This window comes from Myxocyprinus asiaticus, chromosome 15 (assembly GCF_019703515.2).
Source record: "Myxocyprinus asiaticus isolate MX2 ecotype Aquarium Trade chromosome 15, UBuf_Myxa_2, whole genome shotgun sequence".
Lineage (NCBI taxonomy): Eukaryota > Metazoa > Chordata > Actinopteri > Cypriniformes > Catostomidae > Myxocyprinus > Myxocyprinus asiaticus.
The window spans coordinates 28,248,510-28,272,946 of NC_059358.1; the positions used below are offsets into that span (position 1 = coordinate 28,248,510).

At 36.9% G+C, this 24,437-nt stretch overlaps 1 protein-coding gene across 4 annotated transcripts in view; it reads right to left on the minus strand.

Moving 5' to 3' along the window:
- Nucleotides 1–24,437, minus strand: part of LOC127453426 (ephrin type-B receptor 5-like) — a 71,551-nt gene that overhangs the window by 11,789 nt on the left and 35,325 nt on the right. For all 4 annotated transcript variants that reach the window (XM_051719744.1, XM_051719745.1, XM_051719742.1 and 1 more), the window contains 13 exons: nucleotides 23,962–24,234; nucleotides 18,765–18,928; nucleotides 17,142–17,437; nucleotides 8,493–8,648; nucleotides 7,936–8,207; nucleotides 6,290–6,371; nucleotides 4,341–4,465; nucleotides 3,141–3,303; nucleotides 2,622–2,736; nucleotides 2,454–2,509; nucleotides 1,730–1,846; nucleotides 1,305–1,552; nucleotides 555–773 (listed from right to left, as the gene is read on the minus strand). In XM_051719744.1, coding sequence (XP_051575704.1) covers nucleotides 555–773; nucleotides 1,305–1,552; nucleotides 1,730–1,846; nucleotides 2,454–2,509; nucleotides 2,622–2,736; nucleotides 3,141–3,303; nucleotides 4,341–4,465; nucleotides 6,290–6,371; nucleotides 7,936–8,207; nucleotides 8,493–8,648; nucleotides 17,142–17,437; nucleotides 18,765–18,928; nucleotides 23,962–24,234 — 2,286 coding nt within the window. The remainder of the gene's footprint in view (nucleotides 1–554; nucleotides 774–1,304; nucleotides 1,553–1,729; nucleotides 1,847–2,453; nucleotides 2,510–2,621; nucleotides 2,737–3,140; nucleotides 3,304–4,340; nucleotides 4,466–6,289; nucleotides 6,372–7,935; nucleotides 8,208–8,492; nucleotides 8,649–17,141; nucleotides 17,438–18,764; nucleotides 18,929–23,961; nucleotides 24,235–24,437) is intronic.

Genomic DNA, 24,437 nt, shown 5'->3' on the forward strand with positions numbered 1-24,437 from the left:
CTAGCACTCTGCACATTCATCAAGCAATAGGAAGTATCCAAGTCGCTTTGGATAAAAGCATCTGCTACATGACTAAATATAAATGGAAATGTAATTGTAAATGAGCTAGAAATCATGATAGTGCCAAGAGACAGCAATGGCAAGATTTACATTAAAAAGGATTTCTATTTTTGTCTGTTCTTAGGCAAAATTAATTAGATCGCTTCTGGATACATGGATTAAACCACTGGAATCTTGTGGATTACTTTTATGCTGCTTTTATGTGCTTTTTGGAGCTTCAAAGGTTTGGTCACCATTCACTTGTACTGTATGGAACAACAGAGCTGAGATATTCTTCTAAAAATCTTCATTTCTATTCTGCATAAGAAAGAAAGTCATACACATCTGAGATGGCATGAGGGTGAATAAATGATGAGAGAATTTTCATTTTTGGGTGAACTATTTGTTTAACATGGGAGGAAAGGAGAGCTTTTTTCTGACTTTTGAAGATCCACAACTTCTTTTAAACATTTAGCTATGAAGGCTTTCTACATTTCCATCTTACTATAGCCTACCAATGAAGCGGTGTAGGTGGGCATGTTGTGGTCCAGACCCCTCATTAATCGCGACAGGCCAAAGTCAGACACTTTACACACCAGGTTTGAATTCACCAGTACATTCCGGGCAGCGAGATCACGATGGACAAAATTCCGCTTTGAAAGATAGCACATACCAGCTCCAACACCTCTCACCATACCAACCAGCTGCAACACGCTGAACTGATCCTCGTTTTCCTTTAAAAAATACAAATATATTGGTTTCAACTTATTATCTGAGAGAAAGACTTATTGAAGGAGCACTCAGTAATTTTTTTTATTTTTATTAAAAAGTTTAACGCATAAAGAAATGAATAGTACTTTTGAAAAATATGTTTATAATTGAAGACTCCAGTCATAATAAGAGTTTAATTATTTTAAAATGCAGGTTACCTCATGTTGGTGGATATATTAAGCTCATTTTATCAGCCAATTAGCACTTGCTTGATATTGGTAACCCACCTGTTTTTTTTTTTTACACTTTTACTCATGCAATAAGACTGCAAATAGTGTATATCTACAATGGCACTGGTAACTGAATACAATTGCTTTTGTGTGATGCTGCATGCACGCCTCTAGGTGTCCATGTAAGTTCAACACAACATAAACAAAAGATTATTGAGTGCGTCTTAAAATTCAATGACAAAGGGAGAGAGCAAAAAAGAAGAGTCAGAAATAACAAGTAAAATGCAAGAGAATATCCTGTATTGTGTACCAATGCAGTCTTACCCTGATAAAGGCATCAAGTGGGCCATTCTCCATGAACTCCGTGATAATGCGTTCAGGAGGGCTGCGAGTGATCACCCCCTCTAGTTTCAGAACATTGGGGTGATCAAACTGGCCAAGGACTCCTGCCTCACTGAGGAACACATTCTTCTCACGGTCTGTCACTCCCCAACGCAAAGTCTTAACTGCAATCAGCACTTCTCTACGACCTAGAGGCCTGTACCAGCCACGGGACACCTCCCCAAACTGAGCTAGAAAGAGAAGTGATGGAGTGATAAGAATTTTCTTTTTCAAACAGAGGTTCAAACATTTTCACCTGAGCTAAAACAGCCAAAGAATTAATCCATAATGCTTGCTCTGATTTACACACTTGTTAGGTTTGTTATCTTGCCTCTGGAAAAGCAATGGACTTTAACAAATGTACTAACCAGCACCAATGACCTCTTCAATTTTTAAGTGAGCAGGATCGATTTCACGTGCAAATTCTTTGACGGCCTCACTGGGGTCCTCGTAAGTGGAGGGGTCCACGTAATATTTCACCCCACCTGGATGAAAAACAGCAGTCACATTAAAGGGATAGTTCACATAAAATCATTTACTCCCCTTAATATTATTCCAAACCCATATGACTTTCATTCTTTCATGGAAAACAAAAGGAGATCAGGGTTGGTAAATTATGGTAGATTTTAAATGTTTGGGTGAACTATCCCTTTAAAATTTCTGCAAAGAGACTATCTAATGACTGGTTCTGTCACAGATATGCTGTCAAAGTGCTCACGTTTTCAGGTCAAGTAATACCAGAAATATGAATACCACAGTCAGCACAACAAACATAGAAACTACTGACACAGCAAGAGATTTATCACCTGTTGTCAAAATACTAAAGGTCTCACAAACCCCACATATCTGTGGTGTTATGGCATATTGTTTTACAGAAACACAGTTATTACATGATGGCAATAATTACACACCACTATGAAAATATCAAGTGAAAAGTGAAAACATTGTGTTTTTTCTCTTCATTTTGCTGAGGGCTGTTTTACATACAGAATCATGCTGTAGAGTTATGTCCATTAAACAAAATATCTAGTGAATTGGAAAACACAAACATTTATACAAGCATGCATTTTCTGTTTACATTTAATGACATACCTCTGTTGCTGATGTATCTCTGAAGTCTATCACTATATGGGCTCTCTCGCCTTTTACTAGTGGAAAAAGACATAACAGATAGAAATATCAGCAACACAGTCTTTATTTTTAATTCTATATATTCAAAAATACTTAGCTGAGTGAGGTATATAATTTAGTTGCGCATACCCTCGAAACACAAGCACGATGATGATTGCTATCACTACCAATAGAAATGCTACTCCACCCATCACTGATCCAATCATAAGAGGCAGCCGATTTTGAATTTGTTTGGAGAGCTCCTCTAGAAAGTAACATGGGATTAGTTAGAGCAGAGTCATAGAAAAATACCTTCTAATAAAAAAATAATATTGCACATCTCTGACGGTATACATAAGTGCATAAATAAAAGATTTCTTGAATCTTGCAAAGCGAAGCCCACAGCGCATAATTATGCACAGGCAGTAATTTGTATGTACTGTATGCAAGGTGCTAACATTTTCACCAAGACCAAGACTAGTCCAATAAAATCGAGCATTTTGAAGAAAGTGCAATATATTGCATATTTCAAGTAAATGAAGAGACCATATAGATCAAGATTGTACTGCCACATTAATAGTTTGAATATGTTTGTATAGCCATAGTGTTAGCTAAATAATAAACTACGTGTGGATCTATATGATATATTACAGTAAGTGAAGTAATTACCTAGTGCAAGAGTGCTGAAGTAAATAGTGTGGCTGTAGGGTCCGTAGCCTCTCTCATTTCGAGCACGGATCTGGAAAGCGTAGATGGAGCCTGGAATCAGACTTCCAACTGTCACTGTGTTAGTTTCACTGAACACATTCATTGCACTGTCCTCATCAGAACCCTGTCAAAGAGAGAAAGCACCATTTCTGTTATTTGTAGATGTTATATTGTTAAAGGGATAGTTCACCCAAAAATGAAAATTCTCTCATCATTTACTCACCCTCATGGCATCTCAGATGTGTATGACGTTCTTTCTTCTGCAGAACACAAATGAAGATTTTTAGAGGAATATCTCAGCTCTTTTGGTCCATACAATGCAAGTAAATGGACGCCAAAATGTTTATGCTTTTATGCTCCAAAAAGCGCATAAAAGCAAGTTCAGTGTTTTAATACATATCTTCAGAAGTGATTTGATAGGTGTGGGTGAGAAACTAATAAGTATTTAAGTCCTTTTTTGCTAGAAATTCTTCTCTCTGCCCAGGAGGGGGCAATATGCATGAAGAAAGTGAAAGTTAAAGTGGAGATTGACTGAGCTGGGAGGAGAATTTATAATAAAAAAGGATTTAAATATTGATCTGTTTCTCACCCACACCTATCATATCGCTTTTGAAGACATTGATTTAAACACCGGCTCGTACAGATTACTTTTATGCTGACTTGTGTGATTATTGGAGCTTCAAAATTTTGGCACCCATTCACTTGCATTGTATGGACCTACAGAGCTGAAATATTCTTCTAAAAATCTTCATTTGAGTTCAGCAGATGAAAGAAAGTCATACACATCTGGGATGGCATAAGGGTGAGTAAATGATGAGAGAATTTTCATTTTTGGGTGAACTATCCTTTAAAGGGAATTTCACCCAAAAACGACAATTATGTCATCATTTACCCACCCTCATGTTATAACAAACCCATATGACTTTCTTTCTTCCATGGAACACAAAAGCTGATACTAGGCACAATGTTAAGGACTGACAGCCTCAGACAGCAGCAACAAAATTATTTTTGAAATTCCATAGAAGAAAGTCATAGGGGTTTGGAATAACATGAGGGTGTGTAAGTAATGACATAATTTAGAAAAAAGGATGAAAGGGCTGGGACAAAGGTGATGCACAGTTTTATGTTGATTTAAGATTTCGGATCAGTTACAATAATGACCTTGTCGTAGTATCGGAGCTGGTATTCCAAGATGTCACCATTCGGCCGGTCAGGCTGAGGCCAGGACAGGGTGATGGAGTCTTGAACTCTGCTCAACTGGTGCAGCATTGGAACCTCAGAAGGCACTGAGACACAAACATGTAATTATAACAGTGACCACAGGGGGGCTCATCTCATCATAAGCACCATACTTTTCTTCTGCTTTAAGATCTTCCATGCTTTCCTCATTATGAATGTTTTGATTTTTGTAAATATTTGAGCACATGTCGATTAACATGCAAATATAGGGCTAAATGAAATAAGGCCTTTACATCATGCTTTGGTGCATGTTTGACGGTTAGTTAGACATTGCTGAAGCCTCATCTGTGTTAATGAGGTCATGAGTTAACCATTCTCCACTCCCGCCTTCTCCCCAGCCCCCTGACCCCCTTCATCTCACCCTAATATCTCTGTCTGTTAATCAGTCATTTGGAAGTGCACGGAAGTGCTGCTAAACACTGCTCAAAGCTTTAAAGGGATAGTTCGCCCAAAAATTTAAATTCTCTGATTATTTACTCACCCTCATGATATCCCAGGTGTGTGTTACTTTCTTCACTAGAACACATGTGAAGAAAAACAGAAAAAACTCTTAGCTCAGTAGGTCCTTAAAATGCAAGTGAAAGGCAATTTCTCTTTTGATGCTCCAAAAATGTAATCCATACGACACCAGCTGTTAAATTAATGTCTTCTAAAGCGACAGTTAATTTTGGTGTGAAAAAGATAAATATTTATGTACTTTTTAACTATAATCCAACGCTTCACGATAGGGTCGAGTCCAAGCGGTCTCTCGTGTGACATGGATACAGATGTAATCTCACATTCTCCACTCGGTTGAGACATCAAGGATGAGCACACCAATGCACCATTGTGAGAAAAGAAACAGATAAATACAGATCTAAACCAAAACCAACCAAGCTACTGTACAACGTTTCTCCTTTTCACTTGTATACAGCGTTGCTCTTCCAGCTGACGCATATGTGTCAGCTGTTTCAAATGCCAATCTGATTACGTCACACACACATACCGCTGCTGACCGGAAGCATGATGTAGAGTAAAAAAAAAAAAGAGTACTTAAATATTTATCTTTTTCGCACCAAAAGCGATCGTGTTGCTTTAGAAGACATTTATTTAACCGCTGGTGTCGTATCGATGACTTTTATGCTGACTGTCTATTATTTGTGGAGCATCAAATGAGAAATCTCCATTCACTTGCATTTTAAGGACCTACTGATCTAAGGTATTTTTACATTTTTCTTCAGATGTGAAGAAAGAAAGTCACCTGGGATATCATGAGGGCGAGTAAATAATTAGAAAATTTTCATTTATGAAAATGAAAATTCGGTCATAATTTTCTCCCCCTCATGTTGTTCCAAATCCATATGACTTTCGTTCTTCAGTGGAAACATAAAAGGAGATGTTAGGCACAAGTTTAGCCTCAGTCACCATTCACTTTCAAAGCATTTTTTGTTTTCCTCCATACAGTGAAAGTGAATGATGACTGAGGCTAACATTCTCAACATGAGGGTGAGTAATGACAGAATTTTCATTTTTGGGTAAACTATCACTTTAATGGTCAGTCATATGAAGTAACTCCTAGAGGTAGTAATAACTAGTAGAAGGAAGAAGAAGAGAGACAGTGTGGGAGGACATCGGAATTGTGCCCTTTGTCTCCAAAGTTTCTGTTCACTGCCACATTGATTATACTCTCTCCATTTTGTCATATCTTTCAGCCTCCCTCTGCTTTCTTGAACATTATATGAGTTGACAGGATATCGTGACCCAAAGCCACTGGGGTCCAGATAGCTGAGGATGAAAAATGATGAGGAGAAAAGAGAGATGGACTGAAAGGGGGGCCATGGGTAGAGGAAGAGAGAGGAGAGAGAAAGAGGTAACATTTCCTGTACTCTTACCTGATTGGCTGGTGGTGAAGTTGATGCTGGAAAACTGAGGTGGAAACGGACTCAGTGCTGACACTTCATTTATTGCTTGAATCTGTAAAATCATACACAACTCGTATAGCAGCAGCACTCATATTCTCATATTCCATGCACAGGAGGTGCAGTAATATAAGGACCAATGATAATTACATAAGGTGCATATGAGGGTTAGTAATGATGGCCATCTTGGGCAATCTGTGGAAGTATAAGGGGAAAAGGGGCTAGTTGTTTCAATTTTTTATTCCAGTGAATATTTCTTAAGGAATAGTCCATTTCTGTACCTTGGCACATACCTTAAAGTATTGGTAACAAAAAAGTTTTTTAACTAACATTTGTGACAATATGCTAAAATTATGTTGTCACACTGAATGGGGTATTAGAAACTATTGAATTACTTTTCAGCAAAATTTGCTATAACTTTGCATCACAAAACAATCCATGAGACACCAAAAATGTAAAAGATGACATATAAAATATCAAACAAATGCTTTGGCCAATAGATATTGTAATGAATAAATTACAGCATTTAAAACGTGCATGACAACAGTTTTCCCATGCCCAAACCTTTTTATGAAAAACATGCTTTTACTAAAAACAAAAGTCAATCTTTCAGTTACAATCTACCTTCACTGTATAGTTTAACCTTGCCTTAATGTATGCAGTGTTGTTGTATTGCATTCACCCGTTTACCCATGAGCTATTATTATAATTCAAATTCATTATGAAAAAATAAAATATATAATGAAATTGGAATTTTAGTTTGGAGGTTCAGAATTAATAGAAATGTTTCTAATTTAAGACAGTTTTAAACTTGGTGTAATTTATTAAAAAAAATTATAATAATAATAATTTTGCAATTGGACTTGACTCAAAACCAGATAAGCCCTTGTGACAACCAGCCCCAGTCTTCCCTATATTATGCTCTTGTCTGATCTTGTCTGACCCAACTTTTGAGTCTGTGCAACAGTCTCATGACAACTCATAATAATTTGTACAAAATGGCGAAATTGTAAGATTTCAGACAACTTGGCTTGTGCAAAAATGTATGACTTTTAAGCACAAAGAGACTAACCAATCAAGAAAAATATTTCAAACTGATCCAATACAGGCACCAAATTTTAGCTAGCCTCCTATCCAACACTTTAATTTTTTAAAGAAAACATCTGTGAACAAATTTGGTTCTCATTCCGTTTTTATTTATGCAATGCATATGACTGATGTATGTCAATAACCTGAAATATGCTTCCCTCATCTCATTTTAAGCCTAATGTTTTCTTACTTTCCTAGTACACAAAAGTTATTTTTCTATTAAAATGATGGTTAGGGTTTGGGTAAGAGGTTAAACAGGAAAAATCGTCATAACATTGTGTGTTGGTTTGTTAATTGTTTTTATGGGAGTAAAAGTCTTGTACCATTTCTTATGCTTTCGCCTTCTTATACTATTATAGTGACTTATCATGAGACCATCTTGGTCTCTGATGGTGGAAGACAATGCGGTAAACATTTCAAAAATGGAATCATGCTTTTGTGTATTGTAATCCCAGTATAAGACAGGTGCTTCTCGGAATTGTAGTCTCAGTATCTAAATGAACTAAGTGCATGTAGGCATGGCTTAGTACCTGTATGAGGTAGGTGACTCTAGTGAGCAGGTTTTTGAGGGTGACCTTTGTCTGTTTTAAGCCATTTTGAGCAGGGGAAAAAGTGACTGTCTCTCCACACCAGGAGCACATGCTGGGTGGGGTGTTAGTGGCAGAAGGGCAGATTCGACACACCACCCCATACCACACTTCACTCCGACCCCCCATGTCCTTGGGAGGTCTCCAACGTAGCGACACCCCACCCTCTGAACTCTCATACTCCCAGGATAGAGACACCGGTGCTGACGGAGGGCCTGGGAAAGACAACATGAGATTATTCACAGACATCATTAGTACTCACCATCTCCGCAATCTTCTAATGATTACCCTCAGTCTCAGACGGCACTTTCAAAGAGCTCCTACAGTCTGTTCACAGGCCGTCTGATACATATAACACAGAGTAAACCTCTACTGACTAAAGTGATGAAAGAATTTAAACTTTGGTAGAATTTGGTTAATATTTATGAAAACTGTTTATGCATTGTCTTCTAATAAATAATTAGCCATGTATCCTTGCATTTAGCTGTTTGGTCTCGTACTTGTGCAGGCAGTGGTGTTGGCATCAGTTTGTGCTCGGTAGAATCCACTCCGACATTCGCAAAGTTTCGAGCCGTCTGAGCTGGTTCTGCTGTTAGCCGGGCACTCTGTGCATGAAATTGAGCCTGCAACTGCTTTATAGAACCCAATCTGGCATGCTGTTGAAAAGAGAGAACAATTATGGCACAAGATGTACTCAAGCTGTTTAGAAAGTGTCAGATTTCTAGTTTGGAATTGTGTCAATTACACCAGAACTGGATGCTTATCAGATGAAAAGCACAGAAGGGGTGTATAATTATCCAATTGGATGCAGTGAGTGGCAAATTAACCGTAAACTGTTGCGAAAAGGATTGGAAAAACAATTTGTTCCAAACATACAATTAGTGAGTGCAAATTGAAAATGTATGTTGTATTGCTCTGTCAAGGTCTTGTTTTATAAATGTTCCTTTTTCAGCTTATATGGTAACTGGAAAATAGATGCAGCACTGAATCATCCTCCAAACAAACTAATTAGATCGTATCTAGAATTACTTGGAATTCAAAGAGTGAAAACATTGTTAGAAGGAAATCACTGAGTCAGATTGTTACAAAGGGCTTCTACATTTTAAATGTGCTACAGGAAACATTGCATTGCAATAGACCTTATGCATGCTAGTGCCATCTTTGATTTTTAATAGGAATGAAAACGAGGCTGTGAGGGATAGACGTACAGTCTCTTCAGTGGGCTGTACTGCAGTTTAAAGTGTTTTTGGATCGTTCCGCAGATAAAACATTAATAAAATATCTGTCCAAAAACATTCAGTATACAAAGAACTCCAGACAACATGAGTTATGGAAAATCAGATGTGATCTAGGAGCTTTATACAGCTTTATACCATTCGTGCCATTGAAGAGATGGTAAGTCTATCCCTCACAGCCTCGTTGTCATTCCCATTAAAAATCAAAGACGGCACTAGCATGAATAATGGACATGAAACTGCCTGAACCATTGGCCATCCCTTTTCAAAAAGACTAATTTGATTGGCTGTTAATTTGAGTCCATTTAACAGCCACCAGACCCCAATGTTTTGCCCAAGGAACATCGCTTTATTGGTTGCTTCATTGGACTGTAGAGGTTGGTTGAAATTATATGTTCAGCAGCTATGAAACACACCAATCTTTTATTAGAGATCGATTGTGACCCAGCTTGAAGCTCAGCAATGAACAATCGGAGAGCTCTATTGATTCTCTACCCTTTCAATTGTGTGGCCGTAGAACAAGCCACAACAAACAAAATATTACTGTATATACAGAGGTGGTAAACATGCAAATCAATATGTTTGTACAATCCACTTTAAAATATCTGAGTACATCAAACTATGTCATCGAGTCACAGAAGAGCTAACATTATGACAGTAGAGACAGTATAAATGTGCACTGAGATGCTTTGCCATGAAAAGCCTGTGGCACTTGAAAAACTTGAACATAATTACGTTTGATTCAGAGTTCAGAGTTGCTGTTTCATTGCTTTCAGCCTTGAACTCCTCACAAGTCCTCTGCCCTCATGTGAATAGACAGGTCATACAAGTATAACACATTTTCAGCATAACTTTAATGAACAGACAGATGGACAGAGAGAGACAAAGAGAGACAGGAACAACGGGGCGGGGGGGGGGGGGGGGGGTGAGAGAGAGACAGCGAGAGACAGGAAGAACAGTGGGATAGAGAGATATTTAAGATAATTCAGTTTTCAGCAAGCTAAAAGGATTTTTATGTTCTCAATATCTGTCACATTTTATATTCACTGTTAAACACTACCATGAGAAGTGAGAATGAAAGGAAGATGGGCACAGTGAGAGAAAAAGAGGAGAGTGTCATCCATCCATCTTTCATGTAGATGGAATATATTATCCAATGTGTTCTCCTATAGCTGTGACAAAAGACACACTTTAGCTACAAAACTTCCACACTCATCAGATGTCTCCTACACCTTTCAACATTTCTCCCTCCTATTCACACTCCCCATTCACTCATTTTTCAGCCAACCACAGTCTTGTTTTTGTCTCTAGTGGCCACTTTTTGGCCACTAAGTATCTAGTTTTCTCAAAAATAATTTCACACATTTAAGGGTTGTTATTAACTGGCCCAGATTTCTTAAGAAAATAGTTTAAATGAGAATAAGTCCTGTTTCATGCTGCACACATAAGCAGCAAATTTGCAACAGCAGGCTCGCATTGTGCTTTCACATTGACAACGTTTCAGCTGCATGAAAGGTTCTGGGGCTCTATACAGAAGATAAAGTGATTTCTCCACATTGAGGAAGAAATGAACTAAGAATGAATTGCACCCACAGTAAAAGCATGCTCTTAACTACATCGCACATCTGGATATATGCCAGGTTATAATGCTCTTCTCCATCATTTGATCATTATTTGGCTAATTACTGCTGCCATGATCAGTAGAAAAAGTACACAAAGATCTCTTTTTAATAAAATTAATTTTTTAGCTTGCTATCCTCAGGTGGTAATAGTGCAATGTTAATTGCGCCGGGCAAATAACAGTTTTTGTGAATGAAAGTGTTTGTGTGGAAAGGAATGCCAATGACTTAATTTAAATACTCAAGACAATTATGCTTTTATCAACTACATTGCAGGTGTTTAGTGCTGAAATACCACATTTAAAAGTGCCACTGTTCACTTTCCTTAAATAATGGCCACAAATTATAAAAAAGTTATTTTGTGTGATCTGTTGAGTGATCTATATATTGACCATTATTACAAACTTGATCATCATGAAATATAATTAACACGCAGAGGGGAATCACATTTACATCCAAATGATGGTAACGGGATAGTTCACCCAAAAGTGAAAATGTTGTCATCATTTACTCAACCTCATGCCATCCTATATATATATATATATATATGACTTTCTTTCTTCTGCAGAACACAAATGAAGATTTTTAGAAAAATATTTCAGCTCTGTAGATCTATACAATGCAAGTGAATGGTGATCAGACCTTTGTAGCTCCAAAAATCACATAAAGGAAACATAAAAGTAATCCATAAGACTCCAGTGGTTAAACTGATAACTTCAGAAGCAATATAACAGGTGTGGGTGAGAAACAGTTTGAATCTCCACTTTCACTTTTACATCTGAAGGTCACATGTGATGCCTGTTTAGTTTCACTTTCACATCTGAAAGTGAAAGTGGAGATTTAGAGTTAAAAAGGACTCAAATATTGTTCTGTTTTCATCCACACCTATTATATTGCTCCTGAAGATATGGATTTAAACACTGGAGTCTTATAGATTACTTTTATGTTATGTGATTTTTGGAACTACAAAGGTCTGATCACCATTCACTTGCATTGTATGGACCTGCAGAGCTGAGATATTCTTCTAAAAATATTTGTTTGTGTTCTGCAGAAGAAAGAAAGTCATACACATTTGGGATGGCATAAGGGTGAGCAAATGATAAGAGAATTTTCATTTTTGGGTGAACCATCCCTTTAAAAGAAAATTCCAGTATTGATACGGGTTTCCCGATTCGAATCTGATTCACAAGCTCTCGATTCAATTCCGATTTCAATTTGATTCAATATAGATTCATTGGGTTATATATCAGTTATACTGTCCACTTTGCTTATATAAAAAACAAATCTCTTCCAGATAATGCTGTTAATTATACAGAGGACCTTCTTACTATGTAGATTACGAAAATATACCTTTAACGAATTATATTTTATTAGTTTTTTATAATTTTCATCACAAAAAGATTAAATATAAATAAGAATAAATATTTGATAAGCATTTTATTATTTAAAAAAATTAAACTGAGATAAAAAATGGACATTAGAATAGGGAGTGTGTTGTATTCAGACACGTGGAAAAAGAGACATTGAAAAAGATGCAGATGCAGAAGGGAAAATGTAAAAGCAAATGGGCAGAGAGAGCGAGAAACCTCACTGAAGTGTATAATTTGCCGCTGACATCGTACTTGGTATTTAGATCGCTGACCCAATTTTTCTCTCTCCTTTCCCTCTCTCTCTCCCTTTCTCTCTTCCTCTCATAGTTGCTCTCATTCTCTTTATTTGGCTTGCAGCGCTCTGACTAAAGCCCACAGATGCACAAAAACAAACACAAACACATGAACTCACTCTCACACAATCACAAACACACGCATACAACAAACACAGTAATGCAAATGCATCTTCAAAAAAGGGACATGAAAAGGCATGCACTTATTCAGTCTTTCTCTGGGCTGTGCATCTCAGACCATAATGTTGAAATGACCACAGGACACACATTTCTATATAATTAATCTCTATAATTATGCCATTTAATCTGGAATTCTGTCCTAGTAATGCTCTGCTGGTTCCTGGCATTACATAATGCTCTTTTTTTGCTGATTGGATTGTTCTGCATTAGCTGAACTGGAGTCTGAAAGTTCCCGGACATCCCGTCTGTAGTAGATGATTGTTGATCCCAGGTGATTTATTATAAAACAATATAATCATGATTCTAAACAAGTTAATTTCTCTGTTGCTCACAAAAAATTGGCTTCAACAGTCCTAAATGGGAATTGTTTTGGCAGGGCTTTAAAAAAAATAAAAATATAATTCCCTCATAAAACAAGATATTGAACCTGACAATAGCAAGATAATGCTGAAGATTTGCAGAATGTGTTGTAATAAAAGATGCAGTATTCTGGTTCTGATTAACTAACATATGGATATAATAAGCAAATATAGACAATATGCATGTTTTATTCACTGACAAGTGCCAAAAACTTACAGTATATCCATTAGCCATGTGCTCAGCTAACGCTCAGTATCTGAACATATTTAACAGTCATGGGAACAGTGCCAATATAATGTTAAAAATGATAAAATATAATGAAAACAAGTCAATCAAGTAGCTCTTTACACACTATAAACAGCCTAGTGTTCACCAGTTAGCCTCCATTTTGGTTTCATCCACTTCCGAGAATCATACTGTACTGATTTACATGGCAATTAAAAATGTCACTGCACTGCCTTTATGGTATCTGAATAGTCTTGGCAATGTAGAGAAACAGACTATATGAACCTAACAGCAAATCAATGTCACCCCTCCCTCAGGGTTGCTACCAAGTATCATATCATTATGTCAAGAGTGGGAATGAGTCATACTGCCTTTATAAACACCATAATATTGAACAATATAAGTGAATTATACCCTAAATTTAGAAGATTCAATAACTGTGACATTTGAGTTGTGCATTAGGCAAAAGTGGATGAAAAGACTCTACATTTTCACTGTACATTATAATAGCAAAGTTTTCATGTGTGGATGTGCAGGTGTAATTGTTTCATATGCTCATTCATGCTTTAGCCACTATAATCTTGAAAGACAACTAAGGGCAAAGAAAAAGAGCAGTCAGGTCTTTGGGGGCTTTGATTCTCATAATTTGCTCGTAGCTCACAGTCTAAAATCTGCTGTCTTAACCTGCACATTTGTCCAGAAAAATTTCTTTAACACATGAATTCAGTTTTTCACATTTCAGAATTTAGCCAATTCTAAAATCAATTAAAGTCAGTCAACTCTGTTGCCAAACCAGAGAGCAAAGATGCATCATGGGTAAAAATACAATTCCATTGAGATCACTTCTCATAACTTATTTACTTTACATTCAATTACATTTTTTTTACATTTATTCATTTGGCAGACACCAAAAGGAACAGACCGCAACAGTCTGGTTCTGGAAGTAAAAATCTCATTTATTTTTTCATAGGGGAACTGATTATTAAAAAGAACTTATAAATCTTTAAAGAAAGAGGAACCTTGAGTGCTGAGGTTGTTAATCTATGGCATGTGCTTCGGCTGAAGTGACCAGTCCGTGTTATTTCAACTCCATTTTTCAAAAAGCATGTTTAATAACTGAATTCCTAGTGAAAAACTATACTACCCATAATCCTGAAGAGAAAGTCTTCAATGCTTTAATCACGGCAGACGAACTGTGGAAAAGAGTTTAGCAGCAATCGCCCACTTCCATGATGCACTGTGAATGATGCAACCGAGTCGGTCTCCTTACACTCTTAAACTACTTATATATTTGTAGATAAGTGAATATATTCATCTGAATATTTTGCAATATACTTTAAATATATTGATTATACTTTAATCAATAGTTGTATTTTATTTTCATCATTTTAATTTTATTATATCATTTGTTGAAAATGCTTCCTTGGATTGTAGTTCATTACCTCATGAAAGACATTATGTCTTGTACCTTCATTTTCCCCCCCTCCAATTTTCAGTTATTTTTTTGGTTCAAATCAAAGTTTCTAATGTTGCAATTCAAAGCAGAACTAGTTGGTTTGGTTCAGGGCTTAGAACCCTTTTTTGAAAGTTTTTATGGAATCCCAATGGCAAAAATGCATGGGATAAAATAACTCAGATGGCAGAAAAAGTGGGCAGGTACTGTTACACTTCATTGCAAAATTAATGATTATTTTCAAACTGGTTTCCCAAACACAACCGACCCATCCCTCCTTAACTGGTAGGAAAACACTTAGCTCAAAATCACATAACTACTTTAGTCAATGTTATGTCAAGCTGGTTTGGATGCACAAAGAGATTGTTGTGATAGAGCCACAGTGTTTACACTTTTCGGGGAAATAAACCTAATGGCTTACTTGCAGTTGTATTATTTTTTTATTATTTGTATTATAGTCATATTAAGCTGGGATAGGAGAATGTATTTAAAAAAATAAAAAATAAAAAAATCTCCACATCAGCTTTAATCAGAATTCACATAATTTTTTCATTTCAGTTACTGCGCTTGCAGTACAGGAGACAAAGCATGTAAGGATAGTTGAAATCAGTCAACCAATGAATGTTCCTGCTTATATTGCACCAAATCAAAATCAAAATATAATATAAAACACCTATGCTGACTCTCATAATTTAAGCACAGAACACTTTATGCAAAACATAATACATGATATAATTGTACACAAATAAAAGCAAACCCTCTCTATCACTCTGTCAACATGACTCCTTCTGTCCATCCAACATTTTCTTGACTTCTTCAGGATTTGTTGCCTGCTCAGTCCTCTAGTCTTTAACTTGTGTCCACTACTAGATCCTACCCCTCTCCTGTTTCTTGTAGTTTCTGTCACTTGTTCAGCTGAATGGCCATTACATCACTGTGACCTAAATGTGTCACATCCCCCACTCACTCTCCACCCCTCCACCACTCTACTTTCATCTTCAAGATATCCCAAAACTTCTTTTCTGATTTACTTGCATCGCCCCCAGAATTTAACCCTGTAGTGCATTTCCGCTCTCCTCCACTTCTGTAGCACCCCCCCCCCTCTCTCTCTCTCTCTCTCTCTCTCTCTCTCTTTGTCTTTTCATTTCTTTGACCTCATTCCCTCCATTGCTTTGGGAAAGAGAAGAAAAACTTGTTGATGCTGAAGATGAGTTTGTCTCAATTTGACTGCTATTTCCTCTAAGAGATAAAAAACATTGCTCTTTCTCTCTCGCTCTATTTCACTATTTCTTTTTGTCAAACAATCTACACAGAACACAGATTAAAAAGAATACAGAGAAGAGATGTGTCACCCACATACCCACAGATACATATTATGCTGACAAAGTGACAAAGAACAATTCTGATACACAAAGACAGATAAAACAAAAAATCCTTTTGCACACACGCTTTTTGTTTTTCCATCCTTGTGGGGAATTTCTATTGACATCTGTTGTTTTTATAGTGAGCTAAAGATTTTACCATCCCAAAACCAACCCCCCCAGACGTACTTTTCTGCATATTTATATTCTCATTAATACATTATTTAGTTTTCATTGGGGGGACTGTTAGCTGGTCCCTACAATGTCAGATTTTACAATGCTTCTGACGATATCTGGTCCCCACAATGTAGGAAAAACTTGACCCAGAAACACAAAAACATCTTTTAAATATTTACACCACTTTTAATTAACTATTTAAATATTTTAAATATTTAAAATATGTATTATAGTAAGTATATATTTATTTATATTTTTATATAAAAAAATTTGCTACTATTTTGAAAAAAATAAAAATAAAATAAAAAAAACATTATATATTTTATTTATTAATCATGTTTCCAAATGAGTACATCCTCAATGTCCACAAATGAAGGTTTTGTTATTTAGCCAATTTCTGGGGACAATTTCGTCCCTAAGGTAGCTAAGTAAACCCATACAAACAGTGCTGATTGTGTCTTTTGTGCCTTTAATTAGATCTGTGTTTATGGGCTCCTCACTGTATGCATGAATACATCCGTGTGTCATTTTCTGTCCATCAAGATTTGCTCATATTACAATGACAGGAAGCCAGCAAAGTACTGATTCAGAGATAACTGACACAACAATGACACACACAGACAACTAAATTATAGGCTGGTGGTTTAGCTCACATTTGCGTAGTTTGGGGTCTGCCTGTTTTTTGGTTATGTTTATGCATGGGTGCGATCATGTGTTGATTAGAATCATTATGTGGGTGATTAAATGGGTACTCTTAAAAATGGATCCACACGGGTAATCCTTAACAGTACACCAGTGTAGAGAACAGACAACTGGATCCAGTTGAGAAATACTTTCCCTATATCAGTGTAATGTATAGAAGTTTTGTTAACTCACCCAGACAGGCTGAGCCATTATGGTTGGGCTCATATCCCACGTCACACATACATCCTCCAACAGGAACCAGCCATTCACCTTCGGTGTTACAATGCATTCTTGGTGCTGTTCCACCCTGTGATTGGCTATGAGGTACACAAGTCCCAGTCACTGGAACCAGAGAAGTTGGCTCCGCACCTGAGGGTGTGGCTGGGTAGATGGCCAGGTAGCTACTTGTAGCTGGGCAGCGGCGATAAAATATTGAAACACCCATGAGCGATACACATGCTCCACTGTCTACTATTGCTAACACAAACCTGAAATAGAGGGAAAGCAGGAGAGAGACAAAAAGAGTGATACAAATATGAAAAGATGGAAAAGCCAGCAAAAGGGGCCATTCACACAAAACGTGTTTTTTGCTTCCGACTGTGCTGTTTTTCAAATGTTTTTCTATGTAAGCACAAGCTAGACAAAAGCCTTTGACAGTTGCGGCACGTCTTGCTGTTTTTTCATGATGCATTTTTTTAGACGCTCTGTCAAGTTTAAAAGAACTGTTAAAAATTAATCTCGAGACACCTGCGTTGTGCTCTATTTGTGACACTGCGTCTAGCTTTTTTAGCACAAGAACGCGTTCGGACTGAACGGCCCCAGGTCACTTTATGCATCTGCAATCTTGGGGTATGCATTTTCTATTTACACTTGGCCACATATATGATTCATATTAGCAAAATGGATATAAATCAGATCAACTAGTCCCACACTATATGCATTTATAACAGAATTCATGAAATGATGCTAATGCTGGGCAGTTAGATTTTGCTGCATTTAATGTGTCACATAAGAAATAAACCCAAAAAGCTATAATGGCTAAAACTGCTTGACGATTATGGAACAAAAGGCAATAGGTGTTATGTGCTGCATTCTCTTTGTCATCTTTGGGCTCCCGTAGTTCCGTTTGTGAGGAGTGAAGTTTATGTTCAGGATGTGGCCTGAGCAACCAGATGCATTTACACTTGGGCGAGTCAAATCACGTGTTTTATGAGTTCACTGGTTCATATAGTCCTGGAGTGCATTAAGGTAAACATATGGCGTGCTTTCCAGAACGGAGGGGCTCAAGCACAGGACTAGGCTTGAGCTCTGAGATCCCCCCTGGACTATCTTACTAAAGCAAGAAATATAAATATTTTGAAACAATTGGTATAGGTGTTATGAAATATAAAGTTTGAGATGGGGAGGTGGAGGGATGCCGGAAGAATAGTCACCGGTGCGAGGGAAGCAGCCACTTATATATCCTTGGGATGTGATTGGCAGGAACAAGCCTCTCCCAAACTTATGTTTAGAACTTCATTTCGTCTTCTCCTGAGGTGGTTTGAGTGATTTGATTGCTGTCCTTCTCGAATGCATCTTGGAGAGCATTTCCATTTGGTCTTTTTGAAAACACATTAAGTGACCAAGTGTACATCCCATGTTTTCATATTCAAGCCATATCAAGGCAAATATTAACACTGCGGCTGATATTTGCTCAGTCGAATTGCCTGATCCTGGGTAACCACATTCAGTGGCAAGCTCATTTCATCTGCACACAGTGACCCCCATTCATGAAGCGTTTTAGGGAGACAGAGGAAAAGCAAAAGGTCATCGTACCCTTTGCGTGTGAGAGGAGCAAAGCTGCGGGTTTTGACGTTGATGCGCCGTGTGCTTTCAGATTTGTACTGGTGAGGTAGACTGGGCTCCACACGGCTGAAACTCTTGTCTGCTGCGATTGTGTCGATCTTCACCCAGCCCTCTCTCGAATCCCCACTAGAAGGCTGGAACAGCGAGAGAAAGACAGAGAGACTTGTACATTGTTAAGTTTTCTCATATTACATTTTGCCTTATCTGTTCCACAGTAAAAATAGCAGTGTGCAAGTTTGAAACAACAAGAGGGTGCTGAAATTATTTTCATTTTTGGGTGAACACTTGCTTTAAGGGACTATTTATAGTGCGTTAACATTGCATTTAAAACATTAACTAAGAGTGGGCAAAAATGAAGAGATGACAAGTGCCTTACATAACAGAGATGTTGTGAGGCTTGCCAAAGTATGAGAAACAGTATTTTCTTTACACACAATGGACAAATCCCTTTCACAGAGGAATCAGTCTATAAATGGCATATTTAGAGTTGACTCTGCATATTAAGCTGGGATATGAGAAAAAATGTTAAACATTAAAAAGATTACACACATCAGCACACATCAGAATGGAGATAATCATAATTTTCTTTGACTTAAGCATTGAAAAATATGTTTCTAGTTTTAATATTTTACATTAATATACAGTATTTTTCATTGGAAGCCTCCAGGCTTTTGACAGTATCATGTTGGCTTCGTCTTGCATTTCTCTTGAGTGATACATCTGGGGAAATTTACTTCATACAATATACAATCATTTGAAGAGCATGTGGGTCTTATTTTCTTTGAAAACTAATCCCATGGATCCTCAGGCTCCTCCATAACAAAGATTCAAAGTGTTTTAGTGAGTCAAACAAAACAAAAAACAAAAAAACAATTCAAGACAGAATGCTGCAAGATTTCTTCATTTGATGCCTGTGTGTAGGTAGGACAAGATACCTACACACATACCTACCTTAAAAAAGACTAACACACTCATGTTGGCTTTATGATGCTTATACTGTCCTGCAGAAATATAATAACTTGAAAGTAAGACTTAGAGAACTGTACTGCCCTACAAAGGCAAAAGACCTTAACTCGCTAGAGTGTGGAACTGAGAAAAATGACTTTAAAGTTTTTTAGTTGTCCAGCCAAATGTATTATAGGTAGGACACTGAAAATCTGGCAATTAGATGTTTTAGTAATGAAATATATCTACATAAAAAAATCTTGAGCTCAAACTTTTCTTCTGACCCCTATTTTGAAGTTACTGTACTCTGCCTTTGTATTGTCTGCAAAAAGTGAGAATTCATGCCAAGGCAAAAGGCAGTAACTTCCACATTATCGATATTTTGTTGCTGATCACTATTTACAAAATTATTATAGTAACACCTGTATAAAATCTAGTGATCATGGCATTTATTTTTGATGATTTACAATTACTTATAGCCATGTACTTATTGCTATCCTGTGCTTTGGTTGTATTCTGATGGCATTTTTAATACATTAGACATGACACATACCTCCATAGCGGAAAAGAATATCTTCAATTGGTGTGCAGCAAAACTAACAGGTTGACTGCAGATAGGTGACACTTAATTATATGAATAAATACAAGATAAGCATATTTCTAATGAGTAAACATAATTTAATTAATAATGGAATGCAAAGATATAACAAATCATGTACAAATTTAAAATGCATGGATTGGAATAAGAGATAATAAATACAGCCACAGGCCTACAAGTTAGTGCCACAGCTGGTTAATCAAGGGTTAAATTTAGCTACCATGCTCCAGTGCACAGGTCTCTGACTGGTGGACTGGATTGGCCAATCTCAAAGGCTATAATATAGAGTATGTGACTATATTAATTGTTTTTCTGAATCTGACCGTAACTGACATCCAGACAAAAAGTTATACATGTGGTTGGATACCGTTTTGAAACCAATTTATTTATTGCTGTGTTCATTAACATAAAAGGATACAAGACATAAGTTAGCCTAAGTGCTTTTACATCCAATTGAATGAAAGTAGTCTAGCCTAAAAGATCGACTTGTGGATTGATGTGAACGCCAGCAAGTAGGAATAATGCTCAGAAATCAGAATGCTTGTGGATTGTTGTGGATTAAACATCTGCGATGACGTTCATTGCCATGGATTTTATCGGGTTACCAGAAAAGGTAGGACAGATTTAATTGCGAACTGATACTACTGATTTTATGTGTGATCATGCTACATGCTACGCTGTCATGGCATTCGAGTCCACACTCGTGCAACTAGTGGGCAGCCCCAGACTCACTGACACTGATGTTGACAGCAGTCACTGATAGGCTGGCACTGACTGAATAATCTGCATTATGAAAAAAAAAAAAAAACTTTGAGAATATTTACGATTACTTATTGCTGGCAAGTTATCCAGTCTTTGCTGTTTGGTAGCCTATTCATTGGATAGCTGAGTAGCCTATTTATGCTATAGGCTGCTAGCTAGCTAAATGAAGTAGATTGCGATCTATCTATCTAAGTAGTTTGTCTAATGCATCTTTTGTGTTACACACTTTCTTACCTTGACCTTTATGTCGGCATTTCAAAGCCATCTCAACCATCATTTTCCCTTAAACGCTATAGAAAAACACTCAACAATATTTGTTTACTACACTTTTATTCAGGTATCGTGTGTGTCAGATTGCTTCAATGACAGATGTACGACAGTACACAGGCTACACCGTAATTTAAACGTGGTAAACTTTAATGTAAAAACAAAGGCAGAGTACAGTAACTCCATGCCGGCACAGTAACTTCATTTTGACGCACGGCTAAACAAAGGCAGAGTACCCTAACTCAATTTGAGCATTCCAAAACAAAGTCAAAGAGCGGTAATTTGGAGTTACGGAGTTCTGCCTTGGTTTCTCTTGGGCTTTTGGAAGTTACTGTTAAGACAACCCATTATATTCTCGAAAAAACAACAGAATTGACTCAAGATAATTATCCACATGATAAAGGAGGTCTTGAAAGTCTCAAAAATATCAATAACTCATTTTCGACCAAAAACGAAGTTACAGCCTTTTGCCTTTGCACGGCAGTGTAGACAACTGAAGTTCTATGCACTGAGGGTTAAAAAAACAAACAGGGCCTCAGGATACCTCATGGTACTTTTCCAGAGTATGGTACGCTTTGTCCTTTAAAAAAAACAAAAAAACATTAGAGGCACAAATCCCATGTTTGTGGTAAGAACTACTAGATGTCCTCATATGGGGACAGTGGGACTAAGTTGTGAAATTTTAAATAATACCAAGCTATAGAAAGTCTGATTTTTTTAAATCAAATTGTTTATGTTTCCAGGGGGTGTTGGTTGTTTATGTTTTTGAGACATTACAGACATTATAGCTGATTTTCTGTAAAGCTGCTTTACTTGTGTATTGGGAAAACCACATATAATAAACTCTGATATAAAAAGTATTTGACTTTTCTCAAAATCTCAATGTTCTCTCTTTGCACTGTCAAACAAACAAGTTATAGCCAGTGCTAAAACATTTTACCAATTAGCATAATTAATTCTGATTCAAAGTCATGGCCAGCATTGTCCGTCACTGCCAACCATGTGAAAAGAAAAATGTTGCATTATAAATTCTGAATCTATGAACTGATTACCATTGCCCCCTGTCTGCCAAACATGTTCAATAGTCCAAACATCATCTGCAGCGTGAAACTGAACTTTTGACCAGAAGTTTGGAGTGTATGCACTTGCATTTGAAAGCTATAGGATGTTCCCTTGCTCCCTATTTAGTGAATGACTTGACCTCCAGTCTACTATCTGTATGCACTGGTGTGAGAACAGTTTGAAATGCACCTTATTTTCACCCGAACTCCATATACACAGCCTCCGAAAGCAACATTTTCCAACTTTTGAATGCACTCATTGATTCTGAATGTGATAATGCACAGTGAATATGTGATTTCTAAGGGAAAAATAGCCCTATAATCATCGTCTGTGGTCACTTGGTTTAACAGCGTGCGGATAAAATTAGAGACTCTAATTGTTTGACACAGTCAGGTTTCAATGTAAAAACGTAATGAGGTTTCATACAAGATGTATTTTTGTTGCCATTTCTCCCAAAGACAAACTCCGTTTGTCACATGACTCGGTGCATCGAAAGTTTAACTCTTTAATGACAGCCCAGAGTGTCCTGAAATTAGATCAGTTGGGTCAAATTTAATTAAATTATGCATAGCATATAGCGAAGACAAAACAAAATGAAGTGGGGTCTCACGAGGATATATGTACTTTTTTTTTTGGGAAATCTGGTAGCATAATGGTTAAAGGAATAGTTCACCCAAAACTAAAAATTCTGTCATTATTTACTCACCCTCATTTCGGTCCTAAGCCATATTATTTTCTTTCTTGCTTAGAAGACAAAAGGAATTTTTATCCTCACAGGACTTTACACCATATAATGAAAGTGAATAGTGACTTTGGTCTTTCAAACTCCAAAAAAGACAATAAAAAACACAACTCCAAAAAACAGACCATAAAACCACAGTAAAAGTAAAGGCAACTCATGCACTATTTTCCAAGTCTTCTGAATACATATGATTATTTTATGCGATGAACAAATTTAAATTTAAGTTGTTATTTACTCTTAAATCAAATTATTAATCAACTCCCATTTAAATATAAATATTAAATATGCCATCACATCAATAACATCTTCACTGGTTCTTGTGTCATGATGTCATGAATTTTTTGTTTACGAGACAAAAAACAAAAAAACAAAAAAACATTGAGGTTTGATGTTATTGACATGTCACCATATTTGATTTGGACGCTGTTTACTTTCATTGTATGGCAAAAAGACATTTGAAAATGTTAAAGTCTTTAGAGCAATAATAGGGTGAACAAATAATGACAGAATTTTCATTTTTGTTCCTTTAAGCTTATCATAGTCAGGGTTGTGGCAATCATTATAATTTTGGGCACATCCTTTACACTTCTAGACATTTTCTTTTTCATGAGCTATGTTTTTTGGAGATAATAATAAATGTTAAAATTCTTCCATTGCATCAGATCATATTCTACTTGAAAATTTCTTATACAAAAATTGAGTTTAGTGCAATAACACTTTTCAATCCTACTTTAATCCCATTAAAATCAACTTCCCCTGCCTTGAATGAGCTATAATCCCTCATCCCTCACCTCAGCTGCCCAGGTTCTCTTGAGCTCTCTCTGGGAGTCAGCCTGTTTGTAGTACAGTGTCAGTGTCTCCCTGCATGTTGGGGAGGGGGAACGTAGACTGGCACAGTCGCGGACTGAGAAACGTAGAGTCACAAAGATCCGTGGAGCTGACTGCCGATACAGGAAGGGTGTGGCCAGCCAGTTGTCTTGGAGACGAGGGTTCTGATTGACATTGCAGACTTCAAAGGTACGCATGAGTTTCCCTTTGTCGTCTAACACACTCACCTCGTCCCACTGGAAAAAATGAGAGAGGGAAATCAGCCATTACTACGGTACCACAACATTTCTGATACTCTCTTAAAAATATACACATATTTTTAAATATCAGGTGCACAATATATAGATAAAGGAATTTAGTTTTTCGCCCAAAAATGAAAATATGATCATCATTTACTCACCCTCATGTCATTTCAAACCTGAAGGATTTCCTTTGTTCT